This window comes from Zootermopsis nevadensis, unplaced genomic scaffold (assembly GCF_977971745.1).
Source record: "Zootermopsis nevadensis isolate Lab colony 2312 unplaced genomic scaffold, Znev_1.0 Znev_ptg000006l, whole genome shotgun sequence".
Taxonomy (NCBI): Eukaryota; Metazoa; Arthropoda; class Insecta; order Blattodea; family Termopsidae; genus Zootermopsis; species Zootermopsis nevadensis.
The window spans coordinates 11,126,624-11,147,757 of record NW_028259138.1 but is presented as its reverse complement, the minus strand read 5'-3'; the positions used below and the strand labels follow the sequence as shown (position 1 = coordinate 11,147,757).

The window sequence follows — 21,134 nt, the reverse complement described above, 5'->3', positions numbered from 1 at the left end:
GTGTCGGCGCAAATCTAGGGACACGTAAACGACAAATACTTGGAGCCAACAACTTGAGATATGTTTTATATAGTTCGTGGCTGTAATCTTGAGATCAATTATTTGTTTTAATCCGTTGATCACAATATAATTTTTATTTAAAATTTCTTATAATTAAGATAATAAACTCTCATTCATGTTCCATATCGATTGATCGATTTACATTTCGGAACATTTACACAACATGTTTCGGTTTTTATAAAACCATCATCAGGTGTAAAATATATCTAAGAACTTAAAACTCAATTATATTATATTTTACACCTGATGATAGTTTTATAAAAACCGAAACATGTTGTGTAAATGTTCCGAAATGTAAATCGATCAATCGATATGGAACATGAATGATATTTTATTATCTTAATTATAAGAAATTTCAAATAAAAATTATATTGTGATCAGACGGATTAAAACAAATAATTGATATAATATTCACAATATGACGCAATTACAATATATTATGTAATCTTGAGAGTTTGCGGGGTGAAGAAGGAAATATAACGTCTGCCTTTAACGCTTCGGACTTACTGCATTCCTTGCAAGTCTCAGGATTACAGTCGCGAACAGTAATTTCTTTCAACTCTCAGTCGCTTATTTATTTTACGTTGTCCAATCGAATTGGAATGAAATGCGAAATATCTTTCACCGATCACTTGATGGTCTTTCAGCTGTTCAAGTAATACTCCTTTTGCCATCGTATCTTTGCTGTCTTCGCAGAGTTTATACGTCACTGGGCGGTGTACTGAGAAATTTCAATCCTCTTCACATCTCCAGAATGTGTTTCTCCGAGATCATTTTCAGCTCCTGTAAGCATGCATAATCTTGATATGTATGCGGAGTAGTAAACGTTTGTAATGGTTTGAATGAATTTCTTTTTGCTATACGTTCTACATGCCTAGTACATCATCAGTTTTTGTTTTGGAGTACAAATCACGGAATTGCCCGTTTCGTACAGTTACCTTCACTGTGTTCTTTCTTTCCTCTTACGTCGAAATATCTTCAGCACTTTATTCTGAAGCATCCCTAATTGAAATGCGTCCCTTAGCGAAGTTTTGTATCCGTATGAAACGGTAGACAGATTTGAGTGACGTAAATCAAGTACTAGGACAACCCGATAATTTTAAGTAATGCGTCTAGGTAAGATGTGAGGAATAACGCTGTTTTTTTTTTGCATGGCAACAAATAAATTGGTGTTGACGTGAACGTGGATTAAAATTTTAAAAAAGTGAGAATGTCAGAAAATCAGAATATCAAAAGTAATTTTATAATACGGTGTTTCAAATTTGTGTATCTCGGAACTACTAAAGGAAATCGTGATGAAATTCATTGAAAGTTAATGTTAAGCAAATGTTTCTTATAATAATTTCAAAGACTGTTCAACATTAAGTCTGATTTCTAAAATAATTTATAGATGTGTGTGTGTGTGTGTGTGTGTGTGTACGTACACAGTGTCCCAAAAATAAGTATGCACATTATATTACGGAATATTATTCTTTTATCGATTTCCGTGCTGTGAGACCGTTCTTCCTTGAAAGGACAGTGCCTGGTGCTGCGTGCTACAAGAATCCATTTCTCCCGCCAGTCGTCAGCTGTATGGAGATGGGGGCATGTGGTATCAACAAGACGGGACACCCCCACATTACCACGTGATGTCATGGCATATCTCGACAACACTTTTCCCGACCGATAGATACATAGATCGCAGAGGATATGTTAGTAAACCCCCTCCCTTCCCCTACGGTCGACAAATTTAATCCCAACTGACTTTTTCTTGTGGGTTTACTGGAAGCACGCGGTGAAGTCGACAAAGCCAGCGAAATTTCAAGGGCTCAGGCAAGAAATTGAAGTCTTGCAGGAACTTGGATGACCACATGTCATTCAGTTGCTCACCGCTGTCAGCTGTGCCACGAAGCTAGTGGTGGTCACTTTGACACCTAAGCTAGGTTCTCTAAGTTAGTGGTCTTCAACCTGGGGTACGCGTACCCCCGGGGGTACGTGAAATTTAAAAAAAAATTATGATGAACACTGAATAATCTGTAATGTAATTTATTTAATTTATTTTAGATGTAGATTATATAGTATGTATAACTTGAATTATACACTAACAAATTTGGGGGTTACAAAGTTGAAGAGAAATTATATCTGGTGGTACGCGAACAAGAAGGGTTGAATACCACTGCTGTAAGTCACTAGGTGCTAATTGTGACGTGCGTAACTTTTAAGTTTATTAAAATGTTTATTTCACTCATTGAATGTTTGATTTTATAATTTTGGAATAACCTCACCAATGAAAATAATCGATTTTGAAGGTTTTGCGTCGCTAATGCTAAAGCCTTCCGTTAGACACGATCTTGAGGATGTTTAATCCAGCGTTTTAACACCACCAACTAATTCCCATTGATCCATTTGATATCTTGTCGTCTCGTTTTCTGTTTTGTGGTCATTTCGCTATTGTTTTGCATGGGTTAATACGTTAAATTGGCCAGCAGTACTTCCCAAATCCTAATTGATATAACCTAAGGCGTTTTAAGTGATTAAATAAACGAATCAGACAAAGCAACCTCTTACAGTTTGACCACAAATAATTGTATGTGTATTTAATATATCGTCGTTAAATACCAAGCGAACCGAGCAGGGGCATGCATGTGAAACGTTGTGAGACGCTTGTGGTCCGCTGGCGTGATTACAGGGCAGTAATGAAATTCCTGGAGTCTGCAAGATGAGAGGGTGGATTCACACCCGGCTGCCACGTGATTGGAGATGGCGAACTCCTCCCTCCCGCTCTTCCCTCTCAGCGATTCGCTGCGTCCGAGAGATTTGGACCGGAAAATGGGGGATCAGGAATCAATCCTGCGCCTGGAATGTAGATTGCCCTGAGGCGAACTGGATTTCAGGCCGGGCGCTCATGGCTCTTGGCGGCAGTTCTTGGAATTTCAAGAATTATCCTTGCAAATTCTCTCTCTTAAGCCCTGCGTCGAAGTCGGGGTTCACGTTTAACGTTTATGGTGTTGTACCGGAGATAGTAGCCACTGCGTTAGCCTTCGTGACTGAGCATCACATTTTGTGTCCCCCCGTAATGATGGTTGACTCAAGTAGTTTGATTGGTTAAACGTGAAGAACGTACTTGTAAGTCTCAGTATATCCATAGTTCTAAGATTGAATCATGGCACTTTACAAGACGTGGACGTCTTGGTACAGCGAAACCAAACTGGATTTTATGTTTTGCAAGAGTGGACTCGGTATAGAATACAAGGGTCATGACGGTGTCGAGCTGTTATTGGCCTTTGCAGAGGGGAAATCGCCAGAGTTGCTTATAAATTGCATGACAGTTCATTAACTTAGTGTAAAAAATTCTATCTAAAAAAAAAGGGAAAATATTTGCTTTCAGAGAGAAAATAACACGTTATTAAAATAAAAAAAATACAGCTCATTTTGTTTATTCAAGGTCTGATCTGTGTTACGCTCTTCACGTGCCGTGCGTTCTACATACCTCGCCTTTCTCTTATGTTTTTTCCGTGATTCACGTAAACATCACGTCTGTTTGACAGTGACAGGCTACGGGCCAGATTTCTGCAATTCGATTCCCAGTAGGGACGGACTGACGAGAATGATCTTACCGTTCCTTGCTTGCAAAGAACGCCCGGACTGCTTATTAATGTATGTGTCGTCATGTACAAGTCAAGTGGTCGGATTTTGAAAGGGCTCGCGAGCCATCTGAATAGGGCGCATAGACAGATCGTACGTAATTTACATGCGGGATAAAGCGGAGTGATATAATAGGCTCGGGGGGCTCTACTTATTGGACCAAGCTACCAGCAGAATCATTTCCACGCTTCATTTCGCTTATTTAATCTCGCTGCTGTTGAGGTTCAGTGGGATTCAGACGAGGCGGTGCTCAAGGCCCGTTCCGTCATGATCCGTTGTTAGTTTATGAAATGCACTGTTTTTTTCTTTGTGTGGAGGGGGGGAACCCCCCCCCCCCCAGTTAAATTATTCGTTGCGTCATTGTTTCCGTTATTTATTTGGTTTTTCCTTTACTACGTATTTTGCTTGTATTGTGATCGTCTATTCGTTGGCCACTTTCACAGCGATACGTTGTTTGGTATGAAACGGTCCATTAGTTTGTGGTCTGTGCGTCATAGTACATTTTTCTTCGGTTCTTATCCTTTCCTTATCTGCCTGCCATTGTCAGTGCAAAATTTGCAGAAGTTGATTGAAGGGTTGACGTGCCGTGACCAACTTCAATTAATATTTTTTTTTTAAAAAAAATTCTGTTAGGAATTATTTAATCGATTGTACACGAGTGATACGTCACACTCGCCATGAGTGTTGAGGATTTATACTTTTTCGTTTAATGAGATTGTTCGTCAATGTCGATTCGTATTTTATACGTATTTGCACGTTTTGTGAACTTTCCTTTCTCAGACGTTTCGTATTTTTTACATTAGTTGGTTGAAAGTCCGCATTTTGATTTCATATTTCAGTAAATTAAATGTGCGTGAGATTTATACGAAAATAATAATTTAACTCCGATAATGACTGTCCCAAAACTAGGTTGACATTTGCGGAAATCGGTATGGTTTCTTTAGGTGTCCATCCAGCCGTTGTGGTTGGTCCAACATGCCCGATTCTGAACCTACTAACGCCAAAAAATTGCTCCTAACCTTTTAATATCAATGCACGATATATCGATTCGGAAATTTCTGTCTTAGTAATGTCGCGAATTGTTGGCTTTTGTGCTGCAAAATCTTGTCTCATCCACTGAGAGGGGTGAACTTGGATCCAGCGCGTAGTTGTCTTGTATCGACCACTCTCTTCATAACTGCGGGCAAAAGCGATATATGTATCGCGGACCCTAAAAAGCGTCGATATCGCATCAGATCCGTAGCTGCCGCCATCCCATTGGTCGGTCCCTTGGTGCCACTCCACTAACCGCGGTGTTCTCGTCAGTTCTGCCGGGTGAGTAATGATGGACCTGGAGTGAGAACAGTGTCTGTCTATGAAGATGAAGAGTGCCCGGATGCTAATTGATGTGTTTCGTCATTAATTAGGAACCTCCACTAATGAACTACCCACCTCGACATACAGGAGAACTGCAGCGTTTGGTTAAAAGTATTTCGAGTGAGAGTGATGTAAGTCTGATTGTTTGACGACTTGGAACGGAACTGTTGCATCTAACAGCAAATGAATGCTCATATTCGTCTGTAAGAAGACATGGGTGAACGTCACTGTTTTGTTTAAGAATGATCCATTGTTCTATCCTCCGATATGTTTAGATATGGTAGTAGTAATTACTGGCTGGGAAACCGCAAAAGAGTACTCTGAAGTGGGGGTAGGGGTTGCTTATGGGAAGACAGGACAAATAATGAGGAATTGCCCTTCCGGTAGAGAATGATCCACTTGTTCCTTATAAATTATTTCAGCGAAGTCGTTAGCTTGCTGCAGATTCTCCTCGATGGATTGAATAGTGGAATTAGTCTGAAAGAAAAAAAATGGCTTCGAGTAGGGGAGTCGTCATTGCAGCATGGCACATTTCTTGACTGTAAGTTACTAATTAGCGTTGTCATACAATGAAGTTACAAGTGTTCTTATATTGGAAAAGTTCTGTGTAACTAAATAACATACAGTATATGCACGGAAATAGCGTTATACCTTAATTTAAAACCTTCATGATGAGATTTCAGGTTCTCATGACGAGTGTGAAGATGATTTGTATTCTGCCTCCGTCATCGCTCTGATGATGGAGGCAGCAGGAACCTCTGAAACGTCGGTAAACTTCTACCAGTCTACACGGCGCAACAACCCAGAAGATAGTCGTCTCCATGACCATTTCATGGCAAATTGTTTTTATGTACAAAATGTGTTTTACAAAAGGAAAAACTTTGCACTTACATATTTATTTTCTATTTTCTCTTCGAGTTTATTTGACACACCAGAAGATAAGATTGAAGTGAAAAAATGTTCCCCAAAAAATCACAAACTTATCCAAGAGAATGTCGGATTTACTTCAGTTTGTGTTATAGTAATGCGATTAGATGTGGACTGAACTACAGGGGTTCGATTTCCGACAGGAATAGTTTTTTTCTCCCTTTATCACTGGGATTCCATTGAACTCTGGGGACGTAGGCAAATTTAATTTCGGTCCGTATCGGTCCACTTTAATGGTAACCTTAACTGAACTTCAAATCAAAATTTACCGGGATTAAAAAGTGACGTCATGAAAGTGTGAAATTTCTATCTGCGACATATTCTGATGTGCATGTAGCGTTCGTTTGTTTACCATTCGAAATCATCTCCTTTCTGTAACTACTGTAACAATTCTGGCTGAAGATACAAAAAAGATTCCCCATGTCGTATCTCTGAGGTCCGACCAGATTTCCTGCTAATTAACTGTGTGTATTATTCGCGGCGACATGAAGACGTGAGAGGAGTGGAGGTAAGGCTCCAAACGCTCTTTAACCTCAGCAGTGGATGGACGTGATAGGTTAGGTTCCGGCCCAGGAAACTTAAAAAAAAATTATTCGTGTTTTTTCCGTCTAATCACAATTGTATATAAATAAAATTATACATAAGATATTAAAATATCATTTACATATTTGGTACATCTTTTTACTACATGTTTCGGTTACATTGAACCATCTTCAGGTGTAAAGTTAAAAGTTAAAAATTATAATCTTATAAACTAAAACTTAATTACTGTTGTTGTGTAACTTCTGATGATGTTTACATCCAAATTCAAGATGTACCAAATATGTAAATGATATTTTAATATCTTATGTATAATTTTATTTATATACAATTGTGATTAGACGGAAAAAAACACGAATAATTAAATTTTAATTCACAATATGACGCAATTATATCAACTTATAAAAAAAATACTAAATATTTTCTATAGCGAAACAATGACGGACAGACAAGCTTTAATTCTGCGTGAGTTCATTATAAATTTACGTTAATGTGATATGCAGGTAGATCGCTTGTCTGTTGTCACGTTTCTGGGTTTTTTTTTTAACATGCTTCAAGCAAGAAACTGATTTGAAAACTCGCGTAAAATGCTAAAACTACCACTTTCAGTATTGCGTTGTTGCCCTTAGAATGCTTATCGGTCAGTTGGTATGCCGACTACGATTTTCAGTTAAAATCGGTTTCGTTATAAAAACAAATCGCTCCGGGCCTTTGAGAACATACCATTCCAGTTTTAGCCTGTTGTTTCAGGAGGCAAAGGGGAGGGGGGTTGAATTCGCCGTGCTCTAAAAGCTTCCGTTTCACTTTGTGTTCGTGTGCGTGTGTGTGTGTGTGTTTTTGTGTGGAAGCCCCCCCCCCCCCCCCAAACTCCGTGCATTCGATTTGCAGTGCCGGAGAGAGGACTAATGACGAGTCCTTAATAAAACAATTCTGCACATATTTCGAAATTTCTGTATAGCTAGTAAAAAAAAGAGGAACGTAGATTTTAATAGGGCAAACACAGAAATGTGTAAGTTAGGTTGAAATAAATGAACGCGTGGTTGGAACAACTTCTCTCTGTCATTTTGCCCACTCCAGAAAATAAAAGAGTCATTTTCCGGATGGTGGCCGCGTGTGTGTGGGGTTCATAATGTGGATGTCTGGCAGTCATCGGGCGGGTGTAGCAGGAGGGGAGAGGGACAAACTATGAAGACAACTGAGGTGGAAGTCATTTGGTACACATGACGGGATGATGACTGGAAAGGGGGGGGGGTGTGGAAGGATATTAGAGGGATGATGCTGATACATACAAGGAATGGGATTTTAACAAGAGGACATGTTGGACGTTCAACGCCCAGCTGTTACAGTAGATGATTTTAGAACAGTGCTCCAGAAATGCACTTGGTCTATTTTTCACTTAACACGATTCTTGCAGGTATTTTATAGAGAGTACTTTTAAAACTTGAGTTGAGTTTCAATATCGGGCAACAAATATATAAACCTTCTTTAATTTGATTCAGTGTCTTATATTATTATATTTTAATACATTTTTTTCCTGGAGTACAATAATCTCAAGGGGATGGGGATAGTTGAGTCAGTCGAGTTACAGGCTACGACGGGGACAGTCAGCGATCTAGATTTTCTTCTGTACCACCACGCCCAGACCGTCTGTGGGTCCCACCCAGTCTGCTACCCAGTGGTACCAGGGTCTCTTCCTTCAGGGATTAGTCTGTAGGGCGTGGAACTATCTACTTACCTCCATCCATTACCGTGGTTTAGACAGTATGAAGTTTTACTTGTCATTTCCCTATACACCTCTTTTGCGTGGTGCTTAGACACAAGGGAGCTTACATTTTTACCTAAAATATTAATGGTTCCAGTCTCCGTGAACACGCTCATAACTAGTTGTGAATCTCACATGGACGTGTTCATATCGCAGAGTACTTGAACTCCTTGCATCTGTTTTAAAACGGCGTATTGTGGAAAATATTGGAATATGAGACGGTGTATGCTCGACATGTTAAGTAGTACAGTTGACCCGGTGGCCTCGCTGTCTGCAGAGGTCACAGTTTTCGATCCCTTAAACATTCATGTCAAGAGTTCGGGGAATGTGTAAATGTCTCCGGTCGCCTGTCTTATCCTCTGACGGTAACGTCCTTGCTGATTCTGTTAACAAGAATGTAGAAGGCCTCGGACAACTTGGTGAAGTAGTCGTCAAACTGGATGTCCGATGTTAGATTCCCGGCTGGTGCAAGGCTTGATAGAATTTTACACAAGCTTCCCTGGTCTCACGTTGATTGGTTTATTAATTCGAACATTTAGGCTGGTGAAAATGAACTCCTGGACTAAGAAGGCTACATAGTTGCAGGTACTTGTAGCTTGCCATAAAGTAGAACCATAGGGAACGTCGCGGAAAACCGGAAGACTCTTCTTATTATTATTATTTGGCACATTCTGGTCTAGATTCTTGGCCCGCAAACTAATCTGACCTTAACTCAGCACTGAACTGTTCAATACAACCCTGCTTTTCGACGGTGTGTGCTGTAATATGTAGTCATTAAGGCGTCGCTGAATAAACCGAGAAATTATTTATTTTCAACAGAAGACTGACATGTCTTGAACCACTAATTTTAATCTGAGCAACAAGATAACGTTCTCGTGAGGTTTCCGATTATGCAGACGTCGTATCTTTCACATCACGAAGACAGGCACTGGAGTTCCGATCCAAATAGGAGTAAGAAATTCGTCTGACTTTGTGCTGAATCTCATCGCATGGTTGTCACGGTTACCGCTTCGATTTTTTTAACCTGCAGGTTTTAGAATAGAAGGGAGAGGCGAATAATTGAACATCAATGCAGCGCATCTCATTCAATTCAGTTGGTCCGGAAGGAAACCAATATGAGAGGAGGATGTTGCTGGCTGACTGACGTGGCTGAAAGATGATGAGCAATCCGGAGGCCATATTGGCTAATAGGCAGACTTCTGTCTAACAATGGCAGGTCACATCGGGCAGAAGTAAATTGATGAGGGATTGCTTGGAAGAATGGCTTTAGTCCATTTTGGTGTGTGTGTGTGTGTATTTGTGTATTTGCATTGGTGGGTCAGAGAAATCTCATACTTCTACCTGCAAGTCGTAATTATGTGTATATCCTTCTTTCGTCTCTTCTCTGCCTGGCAGATTCATGCCCGCGTTCGCGCACATTGCAAGGTCGGGTTCTTGAGGCATATTAAAATCACTGTCCCGTGAAGAACATTTTTCCATTTTGTCCACTTGTTCTGTATGGTATTATGGCGTGTTGAACTTAAGGGAGGGGAATACGTGGACATAGTTCTAAGGAAGTACTTGTTCTTTAGAAGAGGTTAGATTTATGAGCGATGTAGGCTGTTCAATAATCAGGAGCTTTGAAGTTCTGTACACGCCAGAAGGTATTATTACAATAGTAAATCATGTGCCGAGAATGGGGAGACAAGAAATGCATTCAGAATTTATTTGTCCGTCGAAACAAAAAAGTCTACAGAAATCATAATTGAGTTTTAAGTTCTTAGATATATTTTACACCTGATGATGGTTTTATAAAAACCGAAACATGTTGTGTAAATGTTCCGAAATGTAAATCGATCAATCGATATGGAACAGGAATGATATTTTATTATCTTAATTATAAGAAATTTTAAATATTGTGATCAGACGGATTAAAATAAATAATTGTTAAAAAAAGTCTCGATTTTGTGCTGTACCCCGTCAGCTGCATAATTCGGAACAGAAAATTTTCGCTGTCTGTTAACGAAGTTTTGGAACTTATATCTGAAAATACATTAAATTGCTTTCTTCATATGTAATTATCTCCTTTATATGTGGGAAAATACAGCCGATTTCGAAATTAGGCGCAGAAATTTGCTTCTTGGCAGTGAAAGGATTAACGAGACACACGTGTAATTTTAAGTATAGTATTGTCTCGTGTTTGTACCTTTCAAAAGTATCCAATATCGGCAAACTGTAACTACTTAATCGTTTGTAAAGATTGATATCGAGGTTTCTAAGGACGAATATTTAGTTTTTAAAAAGTATATCTCGCTTTTATCTTTTTAAAGGTTTAATAACGCTCTGCCAACTGCAAAAGTTATACAGTGTCGATGAAAAATTGGAGGATTATTGTGAATAGTGGGTTGGTAAGAACATGGGATGTGGTATTTTTAATGGTACCATCCCGGATATATTGATGGAAAACCATGAAGACCCGTAATATCAGCCGAGTTTTGAACCGGAGACCTTATCTAGAATACTGTACCTCTGGTAGTCGGGAACACTGTAATCACTTGTCTCTGTAGTGGCAGTTCTGAAGGAAATTTTTTGCCTCGGTTGTGTGAGGACGTCCGTGAACTCTGATTTCCGAGCAGAGAATCGAACCCAGTGCCTCTCGAATGCAAACGAAGACTGTTTCCCGTAAAGATGCGTGTACACAGGAATTCACCAGCACCTGGCAATTTTATTTGCAAGGTGTTCTGTAATTTTACTTGGCGTTGTCTGCGACTTAAGACCCTCGTGGTGCAGAGTCACCAAATCCAAGCACGTCCTCGGTTCCAGAGTGGCGTTTGGTGTTGGTGGAATACTGACCGAACGCGGTGGGTTTATTCAGTATTTTTATAATTATTAAAATCTGGACGAAATCTCTTTCCAGTCTCTTTAGTGTTCTTTTCGTTCTTCCACTTTGTGTTTGTGGCTGGTCTGAAGCGTTACATGCCGCATTACACGTATAAAATATAGTAAAATAATGGAAAAAAGCGGGCACTCCACTTTAATAAAACATGTGAGAAATTGGCCCTGGAGTATTTATGATATAAAACTGCTGTGGGCAGTAAGTTTAGGTTAAAACAATGACAAAGAAGGCTTTTTAGGGGACGTTCCTACACCAGGCAAACACATGATATGCCCTAGATTTCAGATGAACCTAATTGTTCCCGTTGCTCTGTTACAAGGCGTCTTTTCTTTTGATCATTTCACGGAGCCAGTTCTCAATTATAGGAGCGGGCGAGTTCTGAAATCGAACCCAGTTCGTGCACGTTCTAAATCGCTGATGAAGCTAATATACATCGCGCGAGTTAGTGAGGGAGGAGAAGTTTCTGTTGCGAGAGGGTTTGTGATACGATACGTCTCTCCAGGCCTGCCGTGTGAGAAAGCTTAGCAGTAGCTTTTGAATACGGTTCGTAACACCTAAGTATTCAGTGTGCGTTATTCTTGTATGTGCTAAATGGTTGCAGTAATTAAGCTGTGTATTCGCAGCGGAAACTTCTGTTCCAGTAGCTTACGTGAAACTTAAAATGAGTCGTGAATCTATATGAAATTATTCGTGGATTATTAATTTCGCTGTTTTAAGTGAACCCGGAAGGAACGGGTCACTTGGAAGACGTAGACGCGGGTGGGAAGACAAGACTCTATATTAAAATAGACGTAAATGCTGGTATATTAGGATGTGAGGGGTCTTTGGTCACCTCAGTGACCAGTCAAACTACGGAGAATTTCTTGAAGAGGTGAGTGAGTATGAGGTCCCGATAAACTCTGCTCTGGAGGTCAAATAAAGTCTCGAGATTGTCATTGAATTAATTGAGAATTTGACCACTCTAAGACGGATGAGAACGATTTTATATTGTTGTGGACTGTTTTTAGGTACCAGCCCAGCGTTCCACTAAAGTGACTTAGAAAAGTCGTGTATAATTTCAATCAGAATAGTTATTAACTTGGCTGAGATATGAACCGCTTATCACGAGTAATGAAATGTTTCGTGAAATTTCTGGTATATTTGATCTGAGAAATATTGGGTAATTATGATTCGTAAGCTACTTGAAGACCAATTGGAAAATGTTTGACTCTTAAATTAGTGTTCTAACTCTTTGACTACTATTATACTTGTTAACAGCTTAAATAATGGGCATTTTAAAGTGTCCTTACTATTCACAGAAAGATCCTAGTTCATTAACATAGAATGGGATCGAACATGCCATCTGCTATTCTTGCCTTGTACAACATTCGGAGCATGCATGCAGTCGGTTGTTCCCCGTCTGTAGAAGCTAATCGGCTGATCTATTCCTTTTCAGTCTTTACATAATAGTGCGACATATGCACAGTCTTGTATTAAGCTTATTTCACTTTGGTCTGATGTAACTAAATATTTTATAAATTCTTAGGTACCTTATGTCTGACATCGATAAATCGATTCTACATGTCCGGGGAACGTTCGATATCGATGTGGATCCAGAGAACGGAACACTTTGAGAGAGTCTTTTCAGTTATTAGAAAGAACACGTGATGTTTGAAGAACCGTAAATTATAAAAGCAATTCAGACATTGTGAAGGAATGAAGTATCTCCCCAAGGAGGTATATAATGCGTAGAAAGTAACGTCTTGCTGGAGAAACCATGCTTTTTGAATGTCCCGCTCAAGAATTATGTTCCAAGTTTCCTATTTATACGTTACAAACTAGAAGGAGTAAGATATTCTGGAGACCAGTGGTGGTCACTGCGTTCACGACGCGGCAGTGTTAAGAATGGTAGTTTTAATACACCGAAAGGCTGGCTTTAATTACGTACTTTGGCGGTTTCAAATGCCCTAAACCGACAAAACAAAATCTTATCGATATAGCGTAAACGATTCTGTTATCGACTCTGAATGCCATATCGATCGACTTCCCTATATCAGTGGTATTCAACCTGAAATTTTTAAAAAAATATATATATATATTATTTTATGATAAACACTGAATAATCAGTAATGTAATTTATTTAATTTATTTTAGATGTAGATTATGTACTATGTATAACTTGAATTATACACCAACAACTTTGGGGGTACAAAGTTGAAGAGAAATTATATCTGGGGGTACGCGAAGACATCTTAGGGGGTACGTGAAATTTAAAAAAAAAATATTATTTTATGATAAACACTGAATAATCAGTAATTTATTTAATTTATTTTAGATGTAGATTATATACTATGTATAACTTGAATTATACACCAACAACTTTGGGGGTACAAAGTTGAAGAGAAATTATATCTGGGGGTACGAGAACAAAAAATGTTGAATACCACTGCCCTATATAATTACCAATATTATTTTATGAATTATTTTTGTTTATCGGTATGAACTTACATGGATTATTTTCAAAATTTCAACCTTCTGTGACGAGACAGGGGGGCCCCACTTAAATTTTTAATGTCCCAGAGCGGGGGGATACGCATGTCAGCCTGATACAGACAAATTATGACGTTGGATGTAGGTTTGAAACATATTCTTGAGTTTCCACGCCATTGTTAGTGCTATTGATAGAGACGCGGGCCGTGTTCGTTACTGCAGACGCGTGTCGCCACAATAGCGCGCGTGGCGACAATTCAAAATGCCCGCTGTTGCGGGGCCCCGTTCCCCGCGGGATTACGTAAACTTCGGTTCGCATTCATTTCATACCCTTCGCTTTCCCCACACTCTTGTTAGCAAGCGAGTTTCGTAATTATCAGGTTGCAGTATTAAGAGGATGCCTTTCCCAACAAATTACAAAATCCAGACCGAAAAACGGACTGCACTATTCTGCCTTTTGAAGCTGCATTTGTGCTTATATGCACCCGAATATCAGGCCCAGGCACTGATTATTTTTTTTACATTTCTTTATAAAGTAGTCAAATTTGCATTTAGTTACATAATTATATTTTCCATCGTAACTTTAGTGACACACTTAACAAGAGTTCAGGTTATATCTGCTATTTGTCCCATTGTATCTTTTGAATTTTGCATCGGAGGACAGAAAATTTCCTGCATGTTGTTTATTGTAGTAAGTAGGATTCAGAAAAAAAAAATTATGCACAAAAGTTTTATAACTTTGTACTGTTTGATAAATATTATTAAAATTTTGTATGATTTGAGGTTTTCACAGCGGTGAGTATGAAGATTTCTTTCTTCTGGGTTGTTACGTTGTGTAGTGTGGTAGATGTTCATCGCCCTGATGACGGAGGCAGTATGATCTCTGAAACGTTGGTAAACATCTACCAGACAACACAGCACAACAACCCAGAAGACAGAAATCTTCATACTCATCGCCCTGATGACGGAGGCAGTATGACCTCTGAAACGTCGGTAAACATCTACCAGACTACACAGCGCAACAACCCAGAAGACAGAAATCTTCAACGCCCTGATGAAGGAGTCAGTATGACCTCTGAAACGTCGGTAAACATCTACCAGACTACACAGCACAACAACCCAGAAGACAGAAATCTTCATACTCATCGCCCTGATGATGGAGGCAGTATGACCTCTGAAACGTCGGTAAACATCTACCAGACAACACAGCACAACAACCCAGAAGACAGAAATCTTCATACTCATCGCCCTGATGATGGAGGCAGTATGACCTCCGAAACGTTGGTTAACATCGACCAGACTACACAGCGCAACAACCCAGAAGACAGAAATCTTCATTATTAGAATTATTTTTTCCAGGAGAATGTGGGAATGTGCAAAACTTTGGTCGTGAAACCTGAAGACACCACTTGGTAGACCTAAGTGTGGATGGCAAAGCCATGTTAAAATCTGTACAAAATACTGACCAACAGGGTTTGGACTGGGTCAATCTGCCTCAGAATAGATTACACGGTAGTGAATCTTCCAGCTTCATAAATAGTCGGTAAATTTCGTGACCAACTTAACATTTATTCTCTTATGAACGACTGTGCTTAGCGGAATTGGTTTATAGTTCTAAACTAGTTCTAAGTAACAAAAATGTTGGCGTAGAAAGGGCTACATTATTACAGAACTGTACATTAGTTTGATATGTCAAACTGTCTCGTGGGGTTATCGTACCGAATGATCGTCTCTGAGAGAATTACGTGGGGGTTGGTACTCTTGCAAAGTTTTTTTTACAATTTATTGCTGCGATGGGGTGTGACAATTTCTCTGTGGAACAGGGTCGCTAACGGGTTCATCCCCTGCGTGATACGTCAGTGAAGATGGAAAAATGCGGAATAATATTGGCAGGATAAGACAGATCTCTGAGAGAAACTTGTCCCAGTGTCACTTCGTCCAACAGGGAAGTCATATGGACTGATTTGGGTGCGAACCGGGTTTCCGCTATGAGAACCCGGTGGTTAATTGCCTAAGCTATGTATCAACCTTTACTAGTAATAGGAGACAAAACCACGAGCCAAGGATTCAGTTGGCAGTACAACTGCGCGCGCAGCATGATGGGCTCTGAACTCACGCAGATGAATGTGCTCGAGATATCGTTACGGAGATTTGTATTGACAATTGAAAGTCGAGAGGTGAACCGAGGGGAATACCCGCTTGTCATTGAGGTCACGTGTCGTTAGGACAGTTTGTATTACATATTGCGGGGCGGAGGGGCCCTGTTTTACCTTCGTCTCTCCTGATTCACGTCTTTATATGAGTCATTGCCACTTCTGACATACGTCATCATTTTAATCACATGACTCCAGAGGACTCTTCTGAAAGAAATTAAATTATACTCTGAAGTTTCGCGATGAATGGCCGAAGTGAGTATTTGTGTCCCCACTGCTACTGTGAGGAGTGGCCCACATCGGCTTGTTAATCGCAACGAGTCATTAGTATTTCCGTTTCCTATTTTGGAGGTACCGCGTTCGGATGTCGGCCCAGAGAGCGGCTGTTCTGGCTGAGGTTTGTGTGGTTAAGTAAACTACGCAGTTGACTTTTCCAACTGAGTTTTATCCAAGAATGGCAAATGAGTAGTTCTGAGTTCGAAGTATGTTCTTTTGTTATTCAAGTCGAGGGTAAGTGTAATGACACATTTTTAATCTCTGTTTAGAGTGGCATAAGGGAGACTTGTATCTGTAGCAGTGATATTGTTCTTCCATCGTAATTTGAATGGAAACCGTTTGGATCCTCTGAGAAATTTTCTAAAATTACAAGTTTAACTCGCTTTGGGCCGGGATTTAAATACGTGGACGGCCAGATGAACGAATTTCATTTCCATTGCTTACTTCAAGTAAAACATATTCAAAGAAAATCCGGTATTCTAGCGTTATAAACTCCCCTTCCTTTTTTGTCTGCAGCGACGCTGTTATGAATTTTGTCAAAATAACGTCGATACCCTCACTTTCACATATTAACAAAATCTTTTTGTCCTGCAACCGGGCAGCCCAATTACAGTTTAATGAACAAAGATGTCGCGTCCAAAAACGTGTATCTACACCCATGATGTTTATTTAATCGTATGTTTTTTGGTAGAACTTCGTGATATTTTACTTGTATCGGGGAACTAGGTTGATAAACTTAGAAGTTTGCTTTGGTTCGTATTGAAGTGAATTCTGAGGTAAAATATCAAATTCTGATCGTCAAAACCCTAGGAGAGTCTGTAATGAAAACAAACACTGATTCTATATTGGCTTGTTCTAATACGAATGAAGCCTAATGAATCACCTGTTTTCTTGTCGTACGTAGAGAGGCCGTATGCTCATAAGGGTTGAGAGATTGAGAGGGTTGGTTTCACATGAGGGACTGAAGGGTAGTTTTTTTTTATTGTAGGACACTTGGATGTTCGATCCGTAACTGTACAGTCACAGAATTTTAAAAGAAGACTCTCTCCCAAGTCGTCAGAATTAGAGATTATAGTTCGATGGCTTATGTAAAACTTTGCCATATTGGTCCTTTAACAGCCTATTAGTAACATTGCCAACACGATGGTCGTATGGGCTTGTGAGTTTGGATCAACACTAGCGCCGCTCAGTTAATGCGACTTGAAACAACACCATCATCATTAACTGTAGATGAGAAGTGCGCTGGTCGGTAGAATAGTGTGCTGATGTTATGTATTGTAATTGTTTTTTTTTTAGTGTTCTGTCTGACGACAGGTCCATATGAACAGGATCCTTCCATTCTTTTCTCGGACTGGGACCTGTTCATATACGTTCTTGGCAGATGATCCAGAAGTGGTTTGCCATTGCCTTCTTCTGTGTGTGAATGGAGTAATTGTTGGGATGCCACGGAGGAAAACTCCGTGTTGCCTAGACCACGTTCTTGCCCAACACAAGTTATAAATTCGGTCACCGCCGGGAATCGAACCCGAGACCCCAGGATTACAAGGCCAGCGTTCTAACCGCTAGACCACCTCATCTTAATATTATTTAGTGTTCTGTCTGACGAAAGGTCCATATGAACAGGATCCTTCCATCCTTTTCTCGGACTGGGACCTGTTCATATACGTTCTTGGCAGATGATCCAGAAGTGGTTTGCCATTGCCTTCTTCTGTGTGTGAATGGAGTAATTGTTGGGATGCCACGGAGGAAAACTCCGTGTTGCCTAGACCACCGCCTTGCCCAACACAAGTTATAAATTCGGTCACCGCCGGGAATCGAACCAGAGACCCCAGGATTACAAGGCCAGCGTGGCGGTAATTGTAATTGTACGGAAGATAATGTTATCATTTTTGTTTTGAGGTAATACATTGTGGACTCGATTCAACTGGCCTAGGACAGTGGCCAGTGGCGTGGTTTTCGGAACGTGGTGTGGACCTTCGGGTTCCGTCTAGTTGGTTGGTGGGCTCACTGTTTGTCGTCCGGGTGTGTACTTGGCGACGGTAACAAAGGGTGGCAGTTTGTAGAGGGTCGCATTGTCTCCCCACCGCATCGTACAATGCCCCAGTTCGTCGTGTGGTCGCGCCTGGCGGCTAGTGAGAGAGCCTGTGCCTTCAGTTTTACAACTGCAGCGTTAAACTTACGTCATTTAGAGCCGAGACTTGCCGAGTTTAATTTAGAAAATTAACGCTTTGTTTGTTCTTGAGTTTGCAATGTAGGTTTTTACTTTTATTGATAAATTAAGTTGCTTGAAGTATCAGGAGGTAAGAAGATGGCTGTCTTCTGGGTTGTAGCGCATTGTAGTTTGATGATGGAGTCAGCAAGGACCTCTGAAACGTCTGTAAACTTCTACCAGACCGTCGTGAAAACCTCAAATCCTAGCGGATATTATCAAACACTAATATGTTTACAGTGGAAGTAGCTTCTTGGAGGAAGACATAGGAAATACTTATGCGGAAACAGCCTGGAAGTCCGGAAGAAGTATATTTCGCTCTACCCCTTGTTGAATTCGGGTAAACAAACCTGCCATACACACATGCCGGGACATGTTACTGAGCTACAAGGCGACTACATTTTTCACAACTGTGGTATCTCAGCAGCACGAGTTCTCATCACATCAGGGGCATTGGCAATTATTTTCACAGCCTTCTATGAAGCACAACTCTTATTAATAGTGGCAGTATTGAGTTTAAATATCTCCAGGTACACGGGCGATTATGACAGATTTATTGAGGTTGGGTATGTCACCCTAGTGTTGTGTAAAAGAACTAGAAAGTAATAATCGAGTCGCATTGTAAAAAATGCAATTACAATCTTTGTACGTGCGTCGTGGTCGAGTGGTAACACTTCGTGTTTGGGAGGTACTGGGTTTATATCTTGGCCCGGAGACACGCAAATGCCGGGATAGTACCTTAAATTAAGCCACGACCGCTTCCTTCCGCATCCTGTCCAATTCATTACTCAGTATCATTCGTCGTTATTTAGTCTTGAGCTACTGAAAAAGTGTTGTTAAATAAACTGTAAATAAATACGTGCACATCATCGAGAGAATATTTTTTGTTTAAATATTTGCGCGAATTACTGTAAATTGGATGTTTCTTCTCGTCGCATGTGTTGGATGTACCCGCGTGTATGTGTCATGTATTGAGTAGATGCGCTGAATCATTTGGCCGATAGAGGAACTTGAATACGCCCCCTTCTGGAATTTTTGTGTGTGCTACATTTCTTTTTCCTGATATATCTCTCGCTTTCACATGTTTTCATTTCTCATTTTTTTCGCTAATTCCTGTTCCGTATCTCCCATTCCCTTTTATCTTTCTTGTTTCGTCCCTTATCTCTTTTTTCTTTCTTTCTTTCTTTCTTTCTTTCTTTCGTGCCTCGTTAGAGACAGACGAAGTCAGGAAGTCCGCTCCACTTTGCAGGGATCGGAATGCGCTTCCGCGGTGAGCTGACTGCTGTTTGGTATGTTCCAGGTCTCACGAGGCCGCCCATGTACCCGTTTTCTGCAGGCCAGTACCCGTATCCTATGCTCAGTCCCGAGATGTCGCAGGTCGCCGCTTCATGGTAAGTGACTACAACCACACGATCTTAAGCCATTTCTCTCCTCACAGTCTCCGACCGGATGGGTAGCCGTCGCGGTGTCACTGTGGATTTGTATTTGGGAGGTATCAGGTTCAAACCTTGGCCTCGAATGGTTATCCTGATGCTACTAATCTATCTACTGAGTTCCTACATACTGTAAGATAGTTTTCCAAATTTTTACTTACTCATGATGTATGATATCTCCATGTCATGTGGTACTGACTGGTTAAGAAACTGTAGCAGATCAATCCAGATGCCTAAATGTTGAATTTATGGTAATGAGTAACTTCCTTAATTAAATAACGTAACCAATTAAATGTAGCGAAATTCAGTTACGGTCGGGCTATCACAGCACTTCTGTTTCACAAAATATTGTAAACCGTGAAGCTATTTACCATGCACCTGCTGTAATTAATGCCTCACTTCATACAATTTATTTAAATTATACAGACATTTCAAGAAAGGAAGACAATTTTCACACAAAGAAGAATATCAGTTGATTAATTTTCGTTTTATACGGGTGTTTATGAATAATTATTCTTTCACGGTTGATTTTCTTGAGAAGGGCTGAAGACATACCATAACGTTGTCACATTTTACAAGTTCCTGCCTTATTACTTCCCCGGTGCAACTTCCAATGAATTCACTGTAATTTGAACCAGAGGCCTCTCGAATGTAAGCACCAGTCATTACTTTGCGCTGTCTTGCAGTTGGCTGCAATGCAACTACGTTATATTTGTCTTCAGTGGATTAAATAGGTTCTCCTTTGAGGAAGCCAAGGAGATTATTTAACTATTTTCTTATTAAACCGTTTTCTACGCCTTATTCTGGTGAATTATCCTTCATTTATTTAAAGAATTCTGTAACTAAAATTCAGCTTTTAACTTGTTTTCCTTCCAATTAAATCGATGGCTCGCCAGCGTGTTATTGCCGAAATTTGATAGGAAACGTAGAATGTTTTGTATTGCACACAGTTCAGTAGAATACGTTCTTGAAATCAATTTTCTATTATTTCGCTTTTCTCGTATCTCAGTCGCGAGCAGCTTCCAATTGGCCGTGAACAGAGCCACAGAGCTAGGTTAAAACTTCCCGTGGCCAACCATTTTGTGCTGGTAACAGACCGTGTAAATCCCAATAACGACGTTCCGCTGTACGATCCATCCCAAAAACATTGTCTTCCATTCCTCGTTCTCTTGGAACCCAGAGGTTAATAACCGTCATAAGAACGCACGTTTTTACCCTGTCATGGGCCTGTTCAATTTATTTCCTGTGCGTGCTGGATGTCCTGTCCATCGCATCCTCCATTTAATCACACTGCAGCTTAGACGCGTCGTACTTAACTGTATCCAATTCTTCCATACTTTATTTCCTCTAAATCCAGTGTCCTCCTCATCGGCACTTTGGTCACAGACACCTTCTGTCTGCATTTTGACCTCAAAATTAATTAATTAATTAATTAAAGGAAGATGGATCT

General features: G+C 40.2%; 1 protein-coding gene across 3 annotated transcripts in view; it reads left to right on the top strand.

Moving 5' to 3' along the window:
- pan (transcription factor pangolin) overlaps window positions 1-21,134 on the top strand; it is a 411,083-nt gene that overhangs the window by 351,512 nt on the left and 38,437 nt on the right. For all 3 annotated transcript variants that reach the window (XM_087343684.1, XM_087343685.1, XM_087343687.1), the window contains exon 5: window positions 19,552-19,642. In XM_087343684.1, coding sequence (XP_087199810.1) covers window positions 19,552-19,642 — 91 coding nt within the window. The remainder of the gene's footprint in view (window positions 1-19,551; window positions 19,643-21,134) is intronic.